The following is a 23,412-nucleotide window of genomic DNA, read 5'->3' as shown; positions in this document are numbered from 1 at the left end:
CATGTATTGGTCTACCTGCCATCTGGGGGAGGAGATGGGGGGAAGGAGGGGAAAAATTGGAACAAAAGGTTTTGGAATTGTCAATGCTGAAAAATTGCCCATGCATATATCTTGTAAATAAAAAGCTATAATTAAATAAATAAATAAAAGAAAAAGGTGTGTTTTTGTATTTTGCATGCCCAATTTTTATCTTTTTATCCTGTGATAGATATCTCTATCCAAGGATAGGATTAAAGCCACTTTTTTATTTTTTAGCTGTACCACCTTAACTAGATAAAAAATACTTTTAAATGGAATCAACGAGGAACTGAAGAACAGGGCCTGTATACCTTCAAATCAAAGTCATATCATGAGACATTGGTTCATATCCTAAGCAATTCACAATAAAAGAAACTGCTATCTTAGAACAATTTCCTATTTCCAGTACAATTTATTTATTGAATTCTCAAGGATATTTTAGGGTCTGTATTTGTAATATGGAGATTTGTCTCTTGTAATACAAAAGATAAACAGCTTCTGATATATAATTCTGGTTACCTGATCATATCTCTCTTTCCAGGTATTTAATAGTTATTAACTGGAAATTCACAGAGAAATGGTAAGAAACTTCTACAAATTTTTTTTTTTTTTGCTTAATCTGTCTCCACCTTCCAAAAGCTGGGCTCTGATATTGAGCCTTTTCCTCATCTTATCCTCAGCCAGGACTCCAGGCAGTTCTTGGCCATGGCATTCCTACCCTCATCCCTCTTTCCTTTTCCAGTTATTCTTTATGTATTGTCTTCCCTCATTAGAATATAGTCTCCTTCAAGACAGGCAGGTAATATTTTCCTTGCTTGTATTTGTATCCCCAGCACTTAGCACCTGGTACCTGGTATCTCAGTAATATATGTGTACTTTAATTCCAATCACCTACCCATCTGTCTGTCTCTGTCTCCTTCTTCTCTATCCCTCTTCCCCTCTCCCTCTATCTATCTATCATCTACCTAATCAAGTTGTTAATGTAATTTTTCATGGATGTTATCCATAAAGGGCCCTTTGATTCTCCTCTTACATCTTAGCCCTTTCATAATCTCCATCCAATCAATACTGGCCACATTTAATAAATATGGTGATATGTACCTATTGTCTGCCTCTACTACTATTCTATAAAATTATATTTGTCTACATCAATCAATTAAGGACTTACTATGGGTCAAGCACTGTGTTAAGTCCTGGTAATACCAAAGAGGCAAGAGACAGTGCCTATCTTCAAGGAACTTACAATTTAACATATGTTCCATAAGAAATTCTACATATTTTTAACTTACTTATATACTCTGAGAATATCTATCACTCCTTTTCCTCTTTTTATATTAGCATTATTAGAGGGAGGAAAAGGAAGACGAGAAGGTGGAAATAAGGACTGCAAAGGCCTTTTCCAGAGGCTAAGAACAGATCTAGAGACTCAGGATAAAGCATTGCTTTCATCCACATGAAAAAGAATAGAATGAGGAGGGATTATTTCTGGTTTAAATCCATCTTCCTCCAGGCAATGATTATGAAAACACTATCCAATACTTGCTGTCTAAGGAAAGAGATAGGGTAAAGGGAGGGAGAAAAATTTGGAACACAAGGTTTTGCAATGGTAAATGTTGAAAACTAGTTATACATATATTTTGAAAATAAAAAGCCAAAAAAAGGAATAATTTAAAAAAAAAAAACCAATATCCAATGTCCTCCTCAATTTTTAGTGTGATATTCCAGCAGGTCCCCAGTGTAAACTGTTAGAACCATCATTCTTACCCCTGCATGCTCATGTGAGATGTTATCAATATCATTGACATCAGACATTGCTTCTTCCCCCCAATAATCTATAATAATCATCATTATCACCATTAATTGGTCCAGCCTATACCTTTTACACCCCTAAAGGAGGTCAACTTGGCACAGGGAAATTACTTACTTACTGCCTAGAGCAGAACTGACAAAGAGTGGTAGGGGGAGAGTTTCCAGGTCCCACAAAGAGAAATGGTCCTAAATGTAGAGCTGAAAAATGAGAAACCCATTCATACAGGGTCCTGCCTAGATCCTAATGTCCCAACACCCACCCATTCCTACTGTCCTTTCAAACTCAGCTTAATGGTACCCTCCCCCCCCCCCAGCTGATCAGCCCAGGTCTCACCCCATCCCTCAATTCCTTAGTCTGAACATTCTGAACATTCTGTCCCCTTGCTTCATCTTAACTCTGACTCCTAACCTAAACTCCCAGATCTAACTTACTTTTGAAACCCCAATGTGATTGTCTATCGAACCTTAGTCTAATAGTACTCTATTGAACCTTAGTCTAATGTACTCTAACCCCTCTATCTGATTACTTGAAACTCTCCAGCCTGATCTTATTCTGATCCATCCCCTTCCCCTCCAGTCTGTCTTCCCTGTCTTCCCAATATGACCACGCCAAAGCATCCAGCCTGACCAGGCCCTAAACTGCCCAGTTTGAATATGCTCTAATCTCCAATTTTACTATTTCTTTGACTCCCTGGTATGACCATCCTTGTATCCCCAATCTCTCTCCCAATCTCCCATCCAGGCTGACCATCTCCCACATCTGAACCTTCTAGCCTGGCTACCCCTGAAATAGCCAGTCTGACAATCCTGTGAGCCAGCGGTTTGACTATTCCCTCAGCACATTTAGCCTACTCTGGCTATCCCTTAAATTTATCACTCGCTTATCCCCACAGTTTGACTGCTCCCTAACCATTCCCTGACATTGCTATTTAGCCAACACAAGGAGCTAAAGAAATGCCCAACCCAGTACTCTAACACTCTGGACTGGGGGATTCTGGACCCTGGCAAAGACAGCCTTCCTTCCCCAAAACATAGTGCCCATGTTTCTTTCTTTCTCTTTCGTAACTGGGAACCACGAGGCTGAGTGCCTCAAGGCAGAAGCACTTAAATTATGGCAAGAGGAAGTCCCCACCATGGGAAAATATGGACTTCCTAACCCTCAGAGCCTCCCTACCCATACCAGTCTAGGACAGCAGCCAGGACTGTGGGTTTGAATAAGGAAAAAGCTCACCTCTGAAGGTTCCAAGGGTCTAGGCCCAAAGAATGACGCTTCCTTGCCTCTCTCAGCCTTCTTCAGTCCTTTGGAGGGCCAAGTGCCATGAAGGGAAAGACCTGCCTGGGTGCCAGGGCCTAGGGGGTGTGAAGGTGGTCAGGCGACAGGATCCAGGCCCAGCTACCAGTGCCCCTAGCTACCACCCTCTGTCAACGAATCTGCTTGTTGACTAGTTTCTCTGAAATGTGACCTATTTCCTTGATACAAAGACAGGAAAGAAAAGGCTACAGAAAGAGAAAACCACCCACCCATACATGAAGGGAGCAACCAAGGCTTTGAAGTTTGCGTCAGAGTCACAAAGTGCTGTGTATGGGGGAAAATCTGTGAGCTGGGGGCAGGCAGAGTTTCTGGACCCAGAACCAGAGGCTGCCTTACTCTCCCTCCCAGAAGGTCATTTACCACATGATTCCTAGGATCCTACATCTAAAACTGAAGTGACTGGTCCAAGGTGACCACAGAGGGTCAAGTTCTAGCCTAGAACAAGCAGTGGGAAGTTCTTTTGGGTCCTGGTTTCCTTAGCAATCAGTCTGCTGAAGCCTCTAGATCCTTCTCAGAATCATGTTTGTAAATGCATAGAATAAAAAAATAGGACAACAAAGGAAACCGATTATACGGAAGCACAGCTCTAAAACTGTTTTTACAAAGCCAAGTCTACAGAGCTCAGGTTAAGAACCCTTGCTTAGAACCAGTGTTATTTATACTATATCATGATGACACGAGTGAACTCTGTATGACCGGAGTGAACTCTGTAAAAATCTTGTAAAATCACAATTTAATCTGCAAAAATCCAGACTCCAAATAATTTCACATCCTCTCGAGGGAGATAATCAATACCATTCAAGGGACAAATCAAACTCCTATTGATCTCTGGGAAGTCACAGTCACAGGAAAAACTTCACATTCAACTGAGAACTCCTGGTCTGATTCTCAGACCTCCCTTTTCTTCACAGATTCTCTCCATTGAGGAAATAGGCCCGCTAAGGGAAAGCCTCTTAGCAAAAAATAAAGCCTACTTTTGTCACAACCTCTGGGGTTAGGGGTTTGCTAACCTGCTTTTCTGAGCAAAAGGAATTCCACTCAGTCACAGACCTCATCAATTATATCACACTACCTGCTTTAGGAAGGGTGAGAGCTCGCTTATAGCTTACGTGGGCCCCAAGTCGTCCCTCCTTCCTCCACCATGATTACATTCGTAACCAAAGGAAAGGGGGTCCCCAGAACTTGTGGTAGGACTAAACCCACAAGATTCCAGCAGGAACATCTGTACCTCTCCAACCACTGCCTTCAGCTCCTAGTTGGTCAAAACTTGACAAAACTCAAATCCACAGATGGTCCACAGTCACCAATGCTGCTGGCTGAACCCCTATTTGGGGCAGAATATTAACAAGGAAATTTTCCAGCATTCCCTGGAGACAGACTCTGAAGGAATCCCAACTCACCTTGGAATCACAGAATGTCAGGGTTGGAAGGAACATTAGGATTCTTCTGATCTAAATCCTGTCCTTTTCTTTTTGTAGCAAAGGAAACTGAAGAAGGTTAGAGAGGAGAAGGGAGCTCTTGCCCAAGGTGTCAGAGTAAATTGGGGGAGATTCTGACTCAGGCCTAGGGCTCTCTCTACTACAGTTGCTGCCTAAGGGTCTTCTTAGAGATGCTCTTAACCTGGAGTCTTGAATAGATTTCATGGGGTGTGCAAATTTTTTTTTAATGACATGATCTTATTTTAACTAATCTCTAGATTAAATTTAGCATTTCCTTCTGATGCAGTTTGAATGGTCTCAATTCCTGGGGGTCAAGAGGTTAGTGGCAATAAGAGAATTATTACAATATCCCCTTTAGATTGGCCACAGGTTTAAAAGAAAGAATTCACTTATTCCCAAATTATTAGTTGCAAAATGAAAGTTTATTGTTGGATAGAAATCCGTTTGCCAAGAGACTGACTTCTATAGTGGCAAAGTTCTATTGGGAAATGGAATTTTGGCACTGAGAGAATGCTCTGCGGGCAGAATCCTAGCAAAGTGCATGGGCCATCTGCAAAGAGCTTAGCTCTAGGAAGCTGTTTCAGTTGTGTCCAAATATTCATGACCCCATCTGGGATTTTCCTAGCAAAGATAGCAGTTTGCCATTTCCTTCTCCAGCTCATTTTACAGATGACGAAACTGAAGCAAACAGAGTGAAGTGATTTGTCCAGGGTCACATAACTCAGCCAACAAGTCAGGAATTGAACTCAGTAGTTCACCATTACCTGCCCCTGATATCTCCATTCAATTTAGTTCTTCACTGGGTTTGTCCCATTTCCGTGGCAGGTGTCCTAGTTCTTCAGATTGGGGGGGGTCTCCCCAATCACTCTTGTTTGTTATAGGATAAATAAGGTATCTTCTTCCTCTAGTTCCTCACTGACACCATTACTTCAATTCAATTCATTAATTGAATTCTTTATTAAGAAGCTCAGTTTAATCAATAATTGCCATATACTGAGCCCATAGCTTATATAGGGCACTGAGAATATAAAAATGAAATAATCAGGGGCAGCTAGGTGGTGCGGTGGATAGAGCGCCAGCCCTGAAGTCAGGAGGACCTGAGTTCTAATCTGACCTCAGATACTTCCTGGCTGATCAGAACCAGTGGATATAAGGGGCTGAAACTCGAGTTTATGCACTGAGGTCAGACAACCAAGCATTTAAGGCTAACTACTGATTGGATAATACTCTGTTAGCATATGCTTGGAAAATGGCCTTTCCCACTATTCTGTGCTGGCTCGATAATTGGTGTATACAGAGAACTGTGGGAAGGACTAGGGGGTGGAGTAAGACTAGCCAGAGTCACTTTTGGGTGGGGGACAAAGAGGAGAGGTCGTGGAGATCCTGCATCCATCCAATTCACTTCTACCCCTAAAGACCAAGAATAAAGACCAAGGACTTTTGCTTATCCTGACTCTGGCTGATTCTAAGGTATCCAGGATGCTAACACGGTCTTCACAACTGGGGGCTGGGAGAGCCTAAGTTAGCTCAGATCCAGGGCGGGCTGGGACAAGCCCAGATATCCTATTGGAATTCAAAGGGATGCTTTTGACCAGGATTTGTATTTGAATCAAAGGCTCTGGCATCCTGGACTGGGGAGGATATGCCTCTGCCAGGAGGGGCTGGGAATCTGAAAGGAATCACAAATCAATTGGAAATATAGTTTCTTAAAGGGACCCCAACTCACTTCAATAATGGGCATCTTCCAGGGTTCAATAAACTAGCTGTATGACCTTGGGCAAGTCAGTTTGCCTCAGTTTCCTCATGTGTAAAATGAGCTAGAGAAGGAAATGATAAAAAAAAACACTCCAGTATCTTTGCCAAGAAAACCCCAACAGGGTCATGAAAGAATCAGACTCAACATAAAAACAACTGAACTGATGATGATAATTAATATGTGGTAAGAAGAGACAAAGACAATGAATACAGACAAGTCTGGAGAGACTTATGTGAATTGATGCAACAGAATGGAAGTAGAATTCCCCCAAAAAATACTTGAGAAGACACCTTCCTTTATTCTTTTACAAAGGCAAGCAGTCCATGGCTGCTCATTACTTGTGTTTTCAGTTTTTTTGGAATGTTTCAATTGATTGATTTGCTGAATTTTTTTCTATTCAATTTCTTTAAAAAAAATTCTTTGTTGTATAAGATGGAAAAGAGAGAGTTGTTGTTGTTGTTGTTGTTGTTGTTTAATCGTATCCAACTTTTTGTGCCCTCATTTGGGATTTTCCTGGCAAAGATATTGGAGTGGTTTGCCATTTCCTTCTTCAGTTCATTTTATAGAAGAGGAAACTGAGGCAAATAGGGTTAAGTGATTTGCTCAAGATCACACAACTTATTAAGTGTCTGAGGCTAGGAAGTCAGGAACTGAACACAGGAATTCAGAACCTAGCTGCCCCTAATGTCTCCACTCAGTTCAGAAGATGGAAGATGATGTCTTCCAAATTCCAAATCAGGCACTGTGTCACTTACCTGTCCAGGGAGAAGAATTCCCCCGGGGGGTGGGGTGGGGAGAGGAATTTTAGGTGATGTAAAAACAAAAGAAAATAAAATTTTATTTTAAAAAAAGTGAGATGTAGATCATCATTGATAGAGGAAGTTTTGAGTTTCTACACTGGGAATTCCCCGCTGATGAAGTCAATTGCTATGGGAGGTGGAGTGGGAGGGATTTTACCCAAGAGACTCTGTTAGGTACTAGGACCTCTTTGAGAATAAAGGATGAATAACAGCAGCAGTAACAACAAGGAACACAAAAGACATAAGTAAAAGTTCCTCTCCTCAGAGAGCTTCCATTCTATTGGGGAGAGGTGGGGATGGAGATATATAACATGTACAGAAATAAATACAAGACTGTTTGAGGAAGGAGAAAGTAATAGCAATCTGGAGTAGTACAGAAGGCTTCCCACAAGAATCAGCACCTGATCTGAGTCTTGAAGGAAAAAAAAAAAAGATGTCTCAGAGATAGAGATGAAGAGGAAGGGGCAGCTAGGTGGTGTAGTGACTAGAGCACCAGCCCTGAAGTCAGGAGGACCCGAGTTCAAATGTGATCTCAGACATTTAACTCTTCCTAGCAGTGTGACCCGGAGCAAGTCACTTAACCCCAACTGTCTCAGAAAAAAAAGAGGGAGAGATGAAGAGGGAATGAATTAAAGGCATGAGAGCTAATCTGAGTGAAGGCATAGAAATGGAATGTTGGGTTTGAAGTACAGCTAATGATCCAGTTTGGCTGGAATGTAGAGTGTGCACAGGGAAGAAAGGAACATTAAGAATGAGAAGGCAGGTTGGAGTAAGATTGTGGAGGGCTTTAAATGCCAGGTTGAAAAACTTAAATTCTGGAGCCCCTGAAAATGTATGAGAAAGAAAGCATCCAGCAGTAAGAGAAAGAGATGAAGGATGCAAGAGTTTTTATGAAGAACATAAGGGAAAGATACAATTATATAAATTAAAAGATCAATAAAAGAAGATTAAAAGATCAATAAAAGAAGTTAATCTCTAAGTAACAGAAATCCTGTGAAGGTCCCGCTGAAGAGATAATGACACATTATCTCCTCCCTCATGTCAAAGAGATAAGAAAACTACTAGGTTCTTGTATATAATGTCAGAAAAGGATATTTCTACAGAAGATATTTTATCTTGATAAGTTTTCTTTGCCACAAGAAAGAGCTCTATTTAGGGGAATGGGGTGATAAATGACCTGCACAAAAGCAAAATATATCAATAAATAAATTTTTTGAGCAGAACCAGATCATTATATACCTCAACAACGATACTGTATGAGGGAGGATGTATTCTGATGGAAGTGGATTTCTTCGACAAAGAGATCTAACTCAGTTTCAACTGATCAAAGATGGACAGAAGCAGCTACACCCAGAGAAGGAACACTGGAAAATGAATGTAAACTGTTTGCATTTTTGTTTTTCTTCCTGGGTTATTTTTACCTTCTGAATCCAATTCTCCCTGTGCAACAAGAGAACTGTTCGGTTCTGCACACCTATATTGTATCTAGGATGTACAGTGACATATTCAACATATATAGGACTGCTTGCCATCTGGGGGAGGGGGTGGAGAGAGGGAGGGGAAAAATCGGAACAGAAGTGAGTGCAAGAGATAATGTTGTAAAATGTTGTAAAAAATTACCCAAGCATGGGTTCTGTCAATAAAAAGATATTTTAAAAATAAATAAATAAATAAATAAATTTTCTAAAATGTCACAGTGAAGCAAGATCCCAGAGGGTATGATGAGCAGCAGTAGAGAATCAAAGATAGGGAATGAAGGGAGTGAATGATGGAGCTAAACTGAGTGAAAAATGAGAGAGAAGGCAAGGTTAAGAAGTTTTCCAATGATAATGACAGACGGGAAAGTTCTGAGAAGAAAAATCACTGGTTTTAGCAATAAAGAGATTATGAGTTATCTTGGAGGGAGTGGTTCCACTGAATGCGTAAAATTGGAATCCAGATTACAACAGGGTGAAAATGAGTGGGAGGTTTAGAAAGAGGCAACAATTATAAACAGCTTTCTAGGTGTTTGTCAGTGAAAAAAGAAAGACATAGGACCTTAGCTTAAGAAAAGGTCAGGGTCTAATGGAGTAGTTTGACCATATTTGCAGGCATTGAGAAGGCAACAATTGATAGGGAAAGGGGATATTTGAAGTGACTAGTTCTCAAATAAGTCATGGGATGAAGGTTCTAAGAGGACCTCTTCCTCAGAGGAAGAAATAAAAGAGCAGAAAATAAGGGATCACATAGAATGATTTTGAGGTGTGGAGGAGGGAAAAGGGGAAGCACATGAAGGTTAATTGACTTTCTCAATAAAATAATTATCTTGACACTCTGCTGAGAGGGAGAACTATGTTCTCTTCTCTGACCATTCATTCTCTGTCTCTTTTGCTAGTTCCTCCTCCAGATCATGCCCTCTAATTATGGGTATCCCTCAGGATTCTGTTCTTTATTCCTTCTCTATTACTTGACTCGATGAATCATCAGCTACCATGGAGTTAATGATCATCTCTTTGCTCGTGATTCTCAAAACAACCTGTCCTGCCTCAACCTCTCTGCTGTCCTCCAGGATCACATCTCCAAATGCCTTTCAAACCTCTCAAATGATTTGTACACATCTAAAACTCAATATGTCCAAAATAGAACTCATTATCTTTCCTCTAAAACTCTTCCCCACTGGACCAGGAGATCATTATATACTTCAACAACAATACTATATGATGATCAATTCTGATGGACATGGGTCTCTTCAACAATGAAATGAACCAAATCAGTTCCAATAGAGCAGTAATGAATAGAACCAGCTACACCCAGCGAAAGAACTCTGGGAAATGAATGTGAACCACTACATAGAATTTCCAATCCCTCTGTTTTTGTCCGCTTCCATTTTTTATTTCCTTCACAGGTTAATTTTACATTATTTCAAAGTCCAATTCTTCTTGTGCAGCAAAACAACTGTGTGGACATGTATACATATATTGTATTTAACATATACTTGAACATATTTAACATGTATTGGTCTACCTACCATCTGGGGGAGGAGGTGGGGGGAAGGAGGAGAAAAGTTGGAACAGAAGGTTTTGCAAAGATCAATGATGAAAAATTACCCAAACATATATCTTGTAAATAAAAAGCTATTAAAAAATTAAATTAAAAAATAAAACAAAATAAAACTCTTCCCCATTCCTACTTTCCTATTACTGTAGAAAGCAATACTAATGAGGTTAATGACAATTTAGAGAGTTGTGGGAATCCCCTTCTGGTCAGCTCAGGTCCTTCATGAAAGAATAAACAAACCCAAAATATTGAATGGCAAAAGGGAAGTTTATTGTTGGATGAGAAGTCAGCTTTGCTAGGAAACTGTCTTCTAAGTGGCAAATGGAAATGGAGGCTGGCACTGAGAAGAGAATGTCTTCACAAGGGGCAGGAGTCTTGGCAACTATGCCAAAGAGGCAAAGCATAATACTTTGGACATTCTTCAAAGAATGAGTGAGCAGAAACCTATTTTATGAGCAGATCTTGGGAAGAGGGGGCACTGAGGGAAGTTTGAGCTGATCAGACCAGGAACTCCCAATTGAATGAAATTACTTTGAAGGCTTTTTCAGCCTGAATTTGAATGGGGATCCGGCTATCAATTGAGGTGGGGGGGATTTGCCTTAGAAAAGGCCAGCCAGGAGGATATGCTCTCTTTCATAGACTCTCTGGAGTCTGGAAGACCAGGAATCAAAGAGCACAGAATTTCAGAGATTTAATTTTACAGATAGATCAAAAGGGGACAGCTTTTTTTTTTTTTTTTAACAGAGTTTACCTGCATCAATACCATCCTCCCAGTCCCTCAGAATCACAACTAGGAATCATTCTGGATTCCTCACTATCTCTCACCATCTATTTAATCTATTGGTAAGGTCAGTCAATATTACCTTTGCAACATCTCTCAGATATGCTCCCTTCTCTCTTCTGACACAGCCACCATTCCAATGCAGGACCTCATCACTTCATGCTTGGATTATTGCAGTAGCCTACTAAGGGTCCATCTGCCTTGAGTCTTTTCCAACTTCATTCTATCATCTGGCCACTAAAATGATTTTCCTGATCACATCATACCCCCTCCCCAAAACTTAATGAACTCCAGTGGCTTCCTGTTGCCTCTACTAGCAAATACAAAATGATCTGTTTAGCATTCAAAAGCTTTCATAATCTATCACCCTCCCCTCTTCCAGTATTCTCACATCTTAGCGTCTAGTATGAACCTTTTAATCCAGTGACACAACCTTCTTGGCTGTTCTATGTACAAGACTTTCCATCTGAAACCTGAAACCCTCTTCCCTCCTCTGTTCCACCTTCTGATCTCCCAGGATTAAATGCCAATTAAAATTCATCCTTCTATAGGAAGCCTTTCCCAACCTCTCTTAATTTCAGGACTTTCCTTCTGTTAATTACTTCCTCTTTAGCCTGCATAGATCTTGCTTTGTATATGTTTGCACGTTGTCTCTTCCATTAGATTATAAACTCCTTGAGGGCAATGATTGTCTTTTGCTTATTTTTGTGTCCCCACCTATTTATGCCACAACCTGGTATATAGTAGTACTTAGTAAAATTTATTGATTGAAGGAACTTAGAATGTTTAGCTTGAAAAAGAGCAGACTTAGAGAACATAAGACAACATAATAGTTGTCTTCAAATAATTGAAAGCCTCTCTCATGAAAAACAGTTAACACTTGTTCTGCTGGACCTTAGAAGGCTGAGAAAGGAATAATGAAGGGAAGTGAGATTTGCAGATTTAGGCTGGAGCTGAGGAAAAACTTCCTAAAAGAACTGGACAAACGTAGAATGAATGAACTGCCTTGGAAGCAGCAGATTCCTTCTCAAAGGAGGCCTTTGATCCAAGTCTGGATGATCACACATTTAGGACATTGGAGAAGGATCCTCCTTCTGACATGGGATTAGACAAGATGATCTTTGGGATTTCTCCCAACTCTGAGATCCAAACAACCAGCCAAGAATATGGGACCTGATACAATAGCTTCTCTTTGAAGGGCTGAAGAGTATGAGAGGGGAGCAGTCCCCTGACCTTTAGCATTCCAGGCAATGATGAGAACATTAAGATTGGACAGCACCAGAAGCAGTAAATGATAGAGAATGAACTGACATCAGCAGTTCAAGCAGCTGGGAGATATTGAACTTGGCAAGAAGTCCTAGCCTGAAGGCAGCAACTCTGATGAGATTCAGGGAGACAATGAAAAGGACAATGGTACCCTAGTTTTTGAGTCTTATCCAGCTTGGGGAAAGTAGTGAGAGCCTCTACTAGCTACATGCAAGCTACAAAATCAGCCATAGAGATCACAGATCAAGTGATGTTGAGGTCAAAGATAGGATAGACCATCCTTATGAGTGGCTGAAGTATGGAGTAATAGACCACTTTATGAGCTGAAGAAGTTGCTGAACTGGGAGGCCAGTTTATTGCAAGAGACACAGATGTGTGTTTTGAAGTAGGTTTGAAGAGGTTGAAACAGAGAAGTTTGGGGCAGCTAGTTGGTGCAATGGTTAGAGTACCAGCCCTGAATTTAGGAGGACCTGAGTTCAAATGTGGCCTCAGACACTTAATACTTCCTAGCTGTGTGACCCTGGGCAAGTCACTTAACCCCAATTGCATCAGCAAAAAAAAAATAAAAAAGAAATTTAAAAAAGAAACAGAAGGTTGTGGTATAGATACTGAACTCCCTGTGAAAAGAGGGAGAATATTCTTCCTCCTTAAATCTGCTTCTTGGAACCCCCTAGAAGTTTTCAAGGGTTAACTGAATTGCCAATTCCTTCAAGGGATCTGTCCTTTCCCCCATCCTTATTCATCCCTTCCCTCAACTCCTCCTTGATCAGCTCCTTTCCTCTGTCAATCATTCAGTTAAGGAAGAAGCATTTGTTAAGCACCTATTACATACTCAGATATGAATGAGGTTTATCATTCCTGCTTCTTTTTCATGTGTGTGGTTTTTCTATCTATGATATTCCATAGTCAAATAGGAATAATACACCTCATTCACATTTGAGCATATAATAGGTGCTTAACAAATGCTTGTTGTTAGGTTGAGAGATGATTTCCACCCCAGATCTGGACTGGGGTGATATCAATGGATGGGGGATGAAGCTCCAAAGTGGATCCATGAGTTGCTGAGGAGTGAAAGATTTGGGAAGTGGCAGGAAAGAACAACCAGTTGACCAGCTCCTCCTCCTGCTCCTAAGGGATCATGAGAAAAAAAATAATCCCTTACCTGATGCTAGAGAGGATGGTTAAGAATCTTCTGCAGAGTCGGATTTCCGTTTCCAGAATATGGAAAGATGATAGGATTCTAACCAGAGCTGAAAGGAGCCTCAGGGATCATCTAAAACAATCCTCCTATTTTACAGATGAGGAAATCAAGGAAGTTATGTGACTGTCTCAAAATAATACAGGTTGTAAGTGGGATAAAAGCAGAAATTTTTTCTGCTCACCAGGGTGATTCTAGAGGACACATTGAAAGGAAAGGGCAAAGATCCTTGAAGGCTTGGATTATTTTATGTTTGTCTTTGTATGCTTGCTGCTTAACACAGTTCACAGTCTGACTGATAGCAAGTGCTTATTGATTGAGTAATTGATTCAATTGACTGACCAGAGTTGACTGACCAGAAGGTCAGAAAAAGGAAACTATTTAGGTAATTGGTGGAGTTAAGAGAATAAAGCTGTTTGCTTCAGCTATGGGCAACTTGGAAATGTAATAATTAGGAGAGGAGGAATTAAGAGTCAGTGGGAGCATTGACAGAGGAAAGTAACAGTTAACTGGGTCACTTTCCCTTCTGTGATCTGGCGGGGTGAGGAGTGGTATCTGGGCCTGAAATAGCAGGATCTGCTTAGTCTTTCTCCAAACACAGGATGAGGCTCAAGTGGAGACAAAAGGGAAATAAGTGAGCAGAAGGTACTCCAGCACTCACCTCACACAGAGAAAATTCCTCAGCCTCAAGTCAGACTTCCTATATGAGACCCTAGTGATGAACAAAAGCTGCCAGATCCCCCAACCCCCTGTATTCCTGGTACCTGATCCCTCCAAATCAATTCAACAAACATCTCTTAAGAACCTCTTAATGCCAAGCACTGTACAAGGGGTTGGGGAATACAACAACAACAACAAAAATTGTACCTGCCCTCAAAGAGTTTACATTTTCCTGGAGCTATTCAATATGTTGTTCTGACTCTTCATGATCCCAGGACCATACTGTCCCTGGGATTCTCTCGGCAAAGATACTGCAGTGACTCATTTTCTTCTCCAGGGGTTTTAGGCAAACACAGAGTCACACAGTAAGTGTCTCAGGCTACATATGAACTCAGGTCATCCCAACTCCTGGCTTGGCTTCCATCCACGGAAGGACCTAGTTATTGATCTATGGCTTTCTAATTCAGTATGCAGTTAGCAGTACTGTTTAGTGGCTATGGGAGTTGGATACCACTGGTCCAGAGGCTAAATGATTTATTTGCCCTAAGTCACACACCCAGTAGGTTTCAGAGGCAGGATTTCAATACAGATTTTTTTGACTTTTAGACCAGCTCGCCAGCTGCTGTGTAATACAGCTTCTTCAATATAAAGTAATTTCAGCAGAGAGGAGAACCCTGGCAACTAGGGTGGAAGATTTCAAAATCATGAAAATCCTCGGATAGGAAAAGGTAGAGCTAAGGGAATTTAGAGATTTTAAGAAACAGAAGTAGAGGGAGCTTTTCAGACCCAGGACATTGACTAAATCAAGACAGGAAGGCAGGAGATGGAATGTTTTAGGGATCTCCAGCTAGAGCAAGAGCACAAAGCCCTCCGTTGGGGTTGGAAGCTAGGATGAATCCTGGGTTTGGGATGAGGACTAGCAATGAAACTGGAGCTGGGATTAATATTAACATTAGGATGGAGATTAGGTCTGGAGGCTGGATCTGAGGTTAGGATTAGACCCCAAATTGTTAGGATGAGACTTTGTATGATCTCCCTCTTCCCCAGTAGCTAGCCCATCTCCAGTCCCCAAAGAGCTTTTGTCTGTATTTCTTATCTGAGTACAGTTCCACTCCCCAGAACAGTAAACTCCTTGAGGGCAAGGGGGGGTGGGGTGGGGAGTAGGGCAGTGGTATCTCCAGCAGGAGGCCTGGCATTCATTAGGAGGCCCTTGATAAAAGTTTTGTGGAGTTGAAATTCCAGTATTTGACCTGGGGGCTGGGCCTGATTTGGGGCACTTTCTTCCCTGGCCTTGGGGCAGCAGCCTGAACATCTGGCCAGATTGAGAAGCTGTGGCAGCTGGAGCTGGGGCCCCAGACTCCCCGGTTCCTCCCAGACAGAGGCAAACCGTCCATTTCAATGGTTAGACAGAAAGGGGGACAATGAGAGAGAGGAGAGGGAAATATGGAGGGAAAGAAGGCTGCACCAGGGAGAGGTCAAGAGGGAGCTGAACAGGCTGGTTTCTGGCTATGTGGGATTTGGAATTTTTGGTTTGTTTTTGTTGTTGTTGTTTTAAAATAATGCTTGCAAAATTTCTCAGGAAGTCTCTCTCTCTCTCTCTCTCTCTCTCTCTCTCTCTCCCCCTCTCCCCCTCCCCCCTCTCTCCCTGCTCCCTCCACCTCTCCCCCCCTCCCCATCCAGCCTCTGCTGCAGCGGCTCAGGCCTCTGTGATTACAGCTCCCTTCCTGCCGCCACAGCTGGCCGGGAGGAGGGGGAAGAGTCAGCTGGGGCTAGGGCTGGTGCAGCAGGCGCCGGGCCCGGAGCCCGGAGTCCAGAGTCCGGAGTCGGGAGCCTGGAGCCACTCAGCCTTCCCACTTTCCTGTGCTCCGCTGGGTCTCACGTTGGAACCGGCTGCCCCCGGCACCAAGCACCACCCAAAAGGCCATCCCGGACAGCCAGGGACCAGGAACCAGGTAAAGGCGTTTGTCCATCCTGTCCCGCCCCCTTTTCCCCTTCCAGAAGTGGATGCTTTGTGGCTCGGCTCGAAAGAGGGAAAGGGGTCGGGGGTGGGAGTGCGGGGAAGCTGCTGGCTGCCTTTCGTTCTTTAGAGATCTAAAGGGGTCGAGCAGTGAAGCATGGGGGGGGGGGAGGTTGCCCCTCCCTCCCGGGGAGGCAGACCAGCCACCCCCAGCTCATCATTCAGAGTTTCCATAAGAATTACAAGTTGTGTTACAGCGATGAGCTCAGGAAACCATGTCTGTGTGAGAGCGCGCGCGCGCGCGCGTATGTGTGTGAGCCCGAATGTGTGTGTGTCCGAGAGCCAGACAGACAGACGGAGACCCGGAGACAGAGCGCGCTCCAGCCAGCTGGGCTCTGAATGAGGGCGCATGTTTGAGGGTTTGTGTGGGAGAGAGCCTTTCTCCGTGTGTCTGGCCAGCTCTGTCTCTTGTGGGCCTGCCCTTGTGTGCTTTCCACTTTAATTCTCCTGACTCAGAAGGCAGAAAGTCTCCGGGCAGCGAGCGAGTGAGAATGCGGGCTCTCTCTGTCGCTGTCTCTCCACGGCCATCCCCCGGGGAGCCGGGCCCTTTAATTACCAGGCCACATCCTTTGGCTCTTGCCCAGCCCCTCGGCTCCCCTACCTCCCCCGAGGCCCGGGATCCCATGCCAAAAGCCCTCTGCCCCCTCCTTTCTGGCTCAGGCTCGAAGGCGCTTTGCTTGTCTGTGATCTCCAGGGGCCCCGGCTGGGCTGGGAGAGAGGGTGGGAGTGGGGGTGGGGGAAAGCATGGATCCAGGCAGTCAGGTCAACCTGAGCAGGTTCAATGAATGAGTCTAGACAGTGGAGAGCAGGATCCCGCTATCAGTCCTAAATTTGGGTTTCTAGGTTGGAGTGGGATAGGGAGTATAAGGGGTCACCCTCGAGTCTGTGGGCCTCCCCTACCTTTCCCAGCTCACAAGCACCTAGGAGGCCACGGGAAGCTGGGGGCATGCCAGGAAGGACAGGATTGCAGCCCAGGCGGATTGTCCAGGACCGGACCAGGGGGATAGGGCGGAGACTCCAAACAGCAGCTCAGGAAGGGCCAGACCAGGAATCCAGGCCCAGGGGGTGGGGGAAGGGCATCTTCCCCGGCTTTGGCTCAATTCAGCAAACATGGACTAGGCACTAAGAATCCCAGGGCTTTGTATGGGTTCCCCGCCTCTCATCCCCCCACCTCCAATTCCTGAGAGTCTCTAGAAACAGCCCCAAACCTTCCTCTGCTCTCCAACAAGAGAGCTGCAGTCCCATGACCCCAACTCCCTGTTAATTAGAACAATGTTCAGCCCTTTTCCCCATTCCCTGAGAAAAAAAAAGACCCTCTACTCTCTGCTATTAGAAGTACATGGAAAGAGCTAAAGGGAAAATCTAGTCACCAGGAGGCCAACTTGGGCTCTGTTGTCCTGTGGGGGAGACAGAACTGAGTCAACAGGGCCCCTATGACTGGGGAGCTCCCTCAGCCTGCAGAGAGGAGACAATTGAAAAATGAAATAACAACAGATGGGATTTAGAGTCAGTGTATCCAGTAGAAAGAGATCTGGTTTCAAAGGCTCTGGATTTGAAGCCTGGCCTGCCACTTAATACCTGTGAGACTCCAGCAAGTCTGAGCCTCAATTTCCCCATCTATTATAAACAGGGTATTAGATTAGACGATCTCTCTGAAAGCTAGGGGTATATGAAGATAGATAGATGATAGATAGATAGATAGATAGATAGATGATAGATAGATAGGAAGGAAGGAAGAGAAAGCCTAGCCCTTGCAATCCCAAAGCCTGGTAACGAGCTCCCTCTCAATGGAGTATTACAAACAGAAGCTAGAAGACAGCTCCTTTCAGATATGAAGGAACGTGCCTTTTGGTCAGGTAAATACAATGTTACATGTAAACACAATATTACATGAATATATTAAAGAGAATTACAAAATGTCACGAGAGATAAGGGAAGGAGAGGGTGTCATTCCCAAGTTTGGGCTGGGAAGGCTTCCTGAAGGAAAAATAAAGGTGTCTGGGTCAGCTGACAGAGCAGGAATACAGAAAGAAGAACCAGTTTTGGAGGGAAGATGATCCCTTTGTGTAGACAAAGCAGATGAAGACCGAGGTCAGGAGCCTCTTTCTGAAAGGGAATTACCTGTCCACAGACAACTGATGAAAGTTAACATAAAACTGCAGAGGGCACTGGACCTGGAGTTCAGAATTCCTTGGGTCAGGTTCCACCCCCAGACATTTACTAGTGATGGGCAAGTCACTTAAACTCATCAGTGTTCCCATCCAAAGGAGGAATGACAAGATGGGACTGCCTAGTCTCTGAGGTCCCTTCCAGCTATTTCTTCTATACCAAGACCCTCAAACTGTGGATAAGAATAGAATAGCTGAGAGAGGAAAAGGAGAGTAAGGTGAAGAACAGAGCCTTGGGAATACCCAGTTAGGAGACAGAAAGAATCCTTAGTACAGTCACAATGATAGAGATTCCAAAAGACACTGAGCTTAGCCTTATTTTACAGATCTGTCTCTCTCCCTCTCTGTCTCTCTCTCGCTCTGAATCTTTTCCTCCCTCCCTCCTCTTCATCTACCTCTCTCCTCCCCTCTCTGTCTCTCTGTCTTTCTCCCTCCCTCTCTCTGTCTGTCCATCTGTCCAAAGACCGTCAAATGGAAAGAACTCGGGGCAGCTAGGTGTTGCAGTGGATAGAGCACCAGCCCTGAAGTCAGGAGGACCCGAGTTCAAATCTGACCTCAAGACACTTAACACTTCCTAGCTGTGTGACCCTGAGCAAGTCACTTAACCCCAATTGCCTCAGCAAAAAAAATGAAAAAAAAAAAAACCAAAAAAAAAAAAAAAAGAAAGAAAGAACTCACACAAAAGTCATTATTATATATATTGGCAAAATTACATATATCGAGTAAAGGACAGAGCTGAGACTTGAAGCCCTGCACCTCTCTGGCTTGTTCCTTCTTCATCGCCTGGCTATTCCCTTTTCAGAATGGAGAATCTCCTAGCATATCCACCTTGAAGAGGAACCAATAAAGAAAGCAGAGGAAAGGCTAAGGGAGCAGGGGGAGAAGCAGGAGGCAGCAACCTCACAGACAGCAGAGGGTGGCTGGCAGAGAAATGAGAGAAGACCTGAACTCTTAGATCACCAGTTACCACACTGCTGTGGGATCAAGAATGAACATGGATACAGCAAGAGGGTGAGGAAGGAGTGGGTGGAGAGAAAGTGAAAGTCTCAAGTGCTGATGACTTTCTGGAAATCTGGCAATGAGAGGGAAAGAGAGGGGATGATAACTCAAGGATCAGTAGGGTCAAGAAAAGGTTTATTAGGATTGGGGTCACCAGAGCCTGTTTCTAGACAAAGAGGAAGGAGTCAGTATGCAAGTCAAAAGACCTGGATTCATCATCTCCAACATTTTATGATTTATATGACCTTAGGCAAGTGACAATCTCTCTGAATCTTTATTTCCAGTTGATAAGACCTGCAATGTCTTCCTGGCAGGATTGTCAGGGAGGCCTGAATGAGAAATCAGATGTAAAGAGCTAGGGAAGAAGAAAGAGGAAGGGAGGAAGACAGATGAGAAAGAGGGAGGGAGGAAGAGACAAGAGACACAGACAGACAGGAAGAGAGAGGGAAGAAGGGAGACAGAGAGAAAGAGAGACAGAGAGAGGAAAGGAGGAAGATGGATGAGGAGGAGAGAGAGGAAAAAAGAGACAGAGAAAGTTGGAGACACACAGAGACAGAGAGATATCAAAGATAAAAGGGAGAGGGAGTGCTCAGAGGAACAAGGTCCCAAAGGAGAAGAAATCATGAGCACCTTGAAGACAGGAAATATTAAACAGAAGAATAGGGTAGATAATTCAACTCAGTAAATTGACCATAAAGAGGCCAGCTTTTCCTTTCATTGTTTGAAGGAAGGATTAATCAGACATTTGTGGCAGTCTGGCTTTCCCAGATTCTCCACCTTTCACTACTGCTTAGTACCTTTCTCTCTGAGATTGCCTCCTCATATTCCTATCTGTATCTTGTAGGCACCCAGTTATTTGCATGTTGTAAGCTCTTTGAAGGCAGCGTGCTGGCAAATGTTTAACAATCAGTTCTCTGGGAGGAAAAATGCATACGATATCCTTTTAAATTGAATTTGCATGATTAATATTTTCCCATTACTTTCTTAAGCCTAGACAATCAACAAAACAATAAATCAAATCATAATTTATCACATTTGCCAGTTTCCAAGCTGAAAATGCACACACACACCCAAATCAATAATAAGCTCTCAATAGCCAGTTCGAGCTGGCTCCCTTACACCTCTATATCAAATCTATCTGCTTTTCTTTTCTCGTATCTATACGCAGTATTGTCACTTCTCACCTGGATTATTTCCAAAACCTTCAAACTGGTCTCCATGCCTCCAGCCAAGCCCCTCTCTGATCCATCCTGCACATAGCTAGCTGTCAGTCTAGCTTTCAGGTTGATTGCCTTCTATCCCCTATGTTAGCCAGACTTGTTTCTAGTACTTACTATTCTGGATCATGATATCCCATCTCCAGCCTCCATACCTTGGTATAGGCTCTATCTCATTCCTGAAACACTCTCCCGTTTCACCTCTGACTCTTGGAATCCCTAGCTCCCTTCAGGAATCAGGTTAGTTGCCTTCTCCTTCACTGCCTTTCCTGATTCTCCCATGTTATTTCTCCAAAATTATTAAATATTAATTTTGTCATTTGATAATTTACTTTTTTGTGAATATATTGTGGCCTCCTCCCACTCCAGTAAAATGTAAGCTCTTTGGGGGCAGAGAGTGTCAAAATTTTATTATTGTATTCCTCAATACCTAGCACAGTGTCAGGCACAGAGTAAGTGCCGATGCAATGTTTGTTGATTGACTGAGTATCTATGTGCTAGACTCAGAAGAATTCACAAATAAAATCCAAGTCCAGGACCAGTCACTAACAGTCTTGTTAGAAAGATTAAATAAATCCCCGAAAACCACGGCCAACAGTTGGGTGAGCATTGACCAAGTTCCCTGTTGCTAGAAGACTTCAAGTCAAAATTTTATGACTTTGGATCAATAATATTATGAAAGAAGAAATTCATGTTTTCTCTTTGAACACTAAGCTCTCTCTTAGATTTGGAATACCTGGGATGTTTCTATGAACAGATTTGTTCTTTGTAGGCCCCAGAGGGTGAAACAATGGAGGGAAATTATAGGGAGACAGTCTGCAGATCTCTGTTGAGGGCAGACTTCTGAAGGAGTCAAACTACCCAATGCCAGAACAGGCTTCTCTGGAGGGAGGGAGTTCCTTGTCACTAGAGCTGTTGTTTAGTCCTCTTCATGTTCAGTCGTTTCTCCATCTACTATATATCAGGTGCTAAGCACTGGAGATACAAAAAGAGACAAAAAAACAGTCCCTATCCAGCTAGGTGGTGTCTGGTCTCAGACACTTAACACTTCCTGGGCTATGTGACCCTGGGCAAGTCACTTAAACCCAAATGCCTCAGCAAAAAAACAAAATTTTAAAAAAAAAACCAGTCCCTATCCCTCAAGGACCTTACGGTCTAATGGAGGAACAACATGTAAGTAAAATACACAAAACAAGCCTAAATACAAATATGATTAATTACAGAGATGATCAACAGAGGGAAGGCAATGGTATGAAACAAGATTAAGGAACAACTCTCGTAGGAAGAGGGATTTTTGTTGTCACTTAAAGGAGGCCAACAGTGAGAGTAGAGTAGGGGAAATAAACCAGAGAAAATACCCAGAACGGAGCCACAAATACACATTGACCTCCATGGCCAAAATGTGCCATATAGAAGCAAGGAAATTTGGAACACTCCCTTTTCCATTTTCAGTTTTCTTCACAGTTACCATTTTATTCCCAGGCAAATATAAGCCTCTTGAGCAAAGGGTAATTTTCTTTGTACATTATCACCCTATTTTACAGCTGAGGAATCTGAGGCTGTGAGATGTTAAGTGATGTGGCTGAGGTCACACAAGTAGGAAACATCAGAGGCTCCAGGTCCCACATTCTATCCACCCTGCCATCCTCCTTCCTCTCCCACACTGGCTTCGTCCTCGTCCTTCAGTCTTTGTATCTCTTTGAAACTCCTAGCACAATGCCTGGCACGTGGTAGGCATTCAATAAATGCTTGTTGAATTGAGTTTCATCTAAGAGAACAGGGTCTTTGCATCTCTCCAGTGCAGAACATAGTACATGGTGCACTTTAATTGTTGGCTAAATGTTTTCTGAATGAATAAATTGAATGAAATGGATGGATGGGTGGATGGATGGATGGATGGATGGATGGATAGATGGGTGGGTGGATGGATGGATGGTTGGATGGATGGATGGATGGGTGGATGGATGGATGGATGGATGCTGAACATTAGCACCTCTTGGAATAAAGTTTCCATTGGATTCTTTAGAATTAGTCCAGAACTCTGGAAGCAGAACTGAGGGCTCCATCTGGGCCTCCTTCTATTCACCTTGCTTCTCTCTATCTGTCCACAGAAACTATGTTCTTCTGGATCCTGGAAGCCCATTGGAGGTGGTCAGGGCCATGAATCTCGGGGAAGCAGCCAGGTGGCCGTAGTCAGGCAGGGGTTGAGGAGAGACATGTGGGCACGGGCCTGTTGGGGTCAGCATATCGCTCCCCTGTCCCTTAGCAATGGCTGCGATCACCACCACCTACAGAGTCTTCTGCTGGGTCTTTGTTCTCACCCTTACCCTGGACCATACACACTCTGGTGCCCATGGCTTCCAGTCTCAAGGTAGGTGAGATTGGGTGGTTAGGATCAGAGTGAGCCAAAGCTGGGTAAGTGGGCATGAAATCAGGGGAGGAACAGAAGGGGTGATGGTATCCTGCTGGCCAGAAACCCTGAGTATTCCCTGAAAAAAACAGTAAATATCTAATAAATGTCATCAGGGTTGGGAGCAATGGCCCTGGGAGTATGGCATTCAGGAGGTTTTACAGGGAGGGAAAGCCTGTAAATAGTATGAGCTGAATCAAAATCAGAGCTTGGTTGTTAGAGAAGGGTAGAACCCAAATCTAGCTACCACCCTGAAGAGCCTCAGTGCTTGGTTTGGAGTCACAAATCCTGGATTCAAATCTTACCCCTGCTCTTTACTCACTTTGAGATCACAACCAAGTCACTCAATTTCTCATGTGTACAATCAGGATGAGACTGGAGAATCCTAGCTTATTTTTAGTTAGTAAAGTTTGAAGAGCACCTCACAAACATTTCATTTGATCCTCACAAGAATGTTGAGATGGGTGCTATTATTATCTCCACTTTACAGATAAGAAAACTGAGGTTCAGAAAGGTTGAATAAGAG

General features: G+C 43.3%; 2 protein-coding genes across 3 annotated transcripts in view; one reads left to right on the top strand and one right to left on the bottom strand.

The window, feature by feature from the left end:
• The window catches only part of LOC100916187 (tyrosine-protein kinase ZAP-70), a 41,107-nt gene extending 37,793 nt beyond the window's left edge, over positions 1–3,314 (bottom strand). For both annotated transcript variants that reach the window (XM_031948315.1, XM_031948314.1), the window contains exon 1: positions 3,059–3,314. The gene's annotated coding sequence lies outside the window, so the exon portion shown is untranslated. The remainder of the gene's footprint in view (positions 1–3,058) is intronic.
• Positions 3,315–15,732: 12,418 nt separating this feature from the next.
• The window catches only part of ADAMTS10 (ADAM metallopeptidase with thrombospondin type 1 motif 10), a 34,509-nt gene continuing 26,829 nt past the window's right edge, over positions 15,733–23,412 (top strand). The window contains exons 1-2 of the mRNA XM_003760877.3: positions 15,733–16,027; positions 22,588–22,847. Coding sequence (XP_003760925.2) covers positions 22,745–22,847 — 103 coding nt within the window. The 5' untranslated portion in view covers positions 15,733–16,027; positions 22,588–22,744. The remainder of the gene's footprint in view (positions 16,028–22,587; positions 22,848–23,412) is intronic.

Source organism: Sarcophilus harrisii, chromosome 1 (genome assembly GCF_902635505.1).
Source record: "Sarcophilus harrisii chromosome 1, mSarHar1.11, whole genome shotgun sequence".
NCBI lineage: Eukaryota > Metazoa > Chordata > Mammalia > Dasyuromorphia > Dasyuridae > Sarcophilus > Sarcophilus harrisii.
This window is presented reverse-complemented; position numbering and strand designations above follow the sequence as displayed.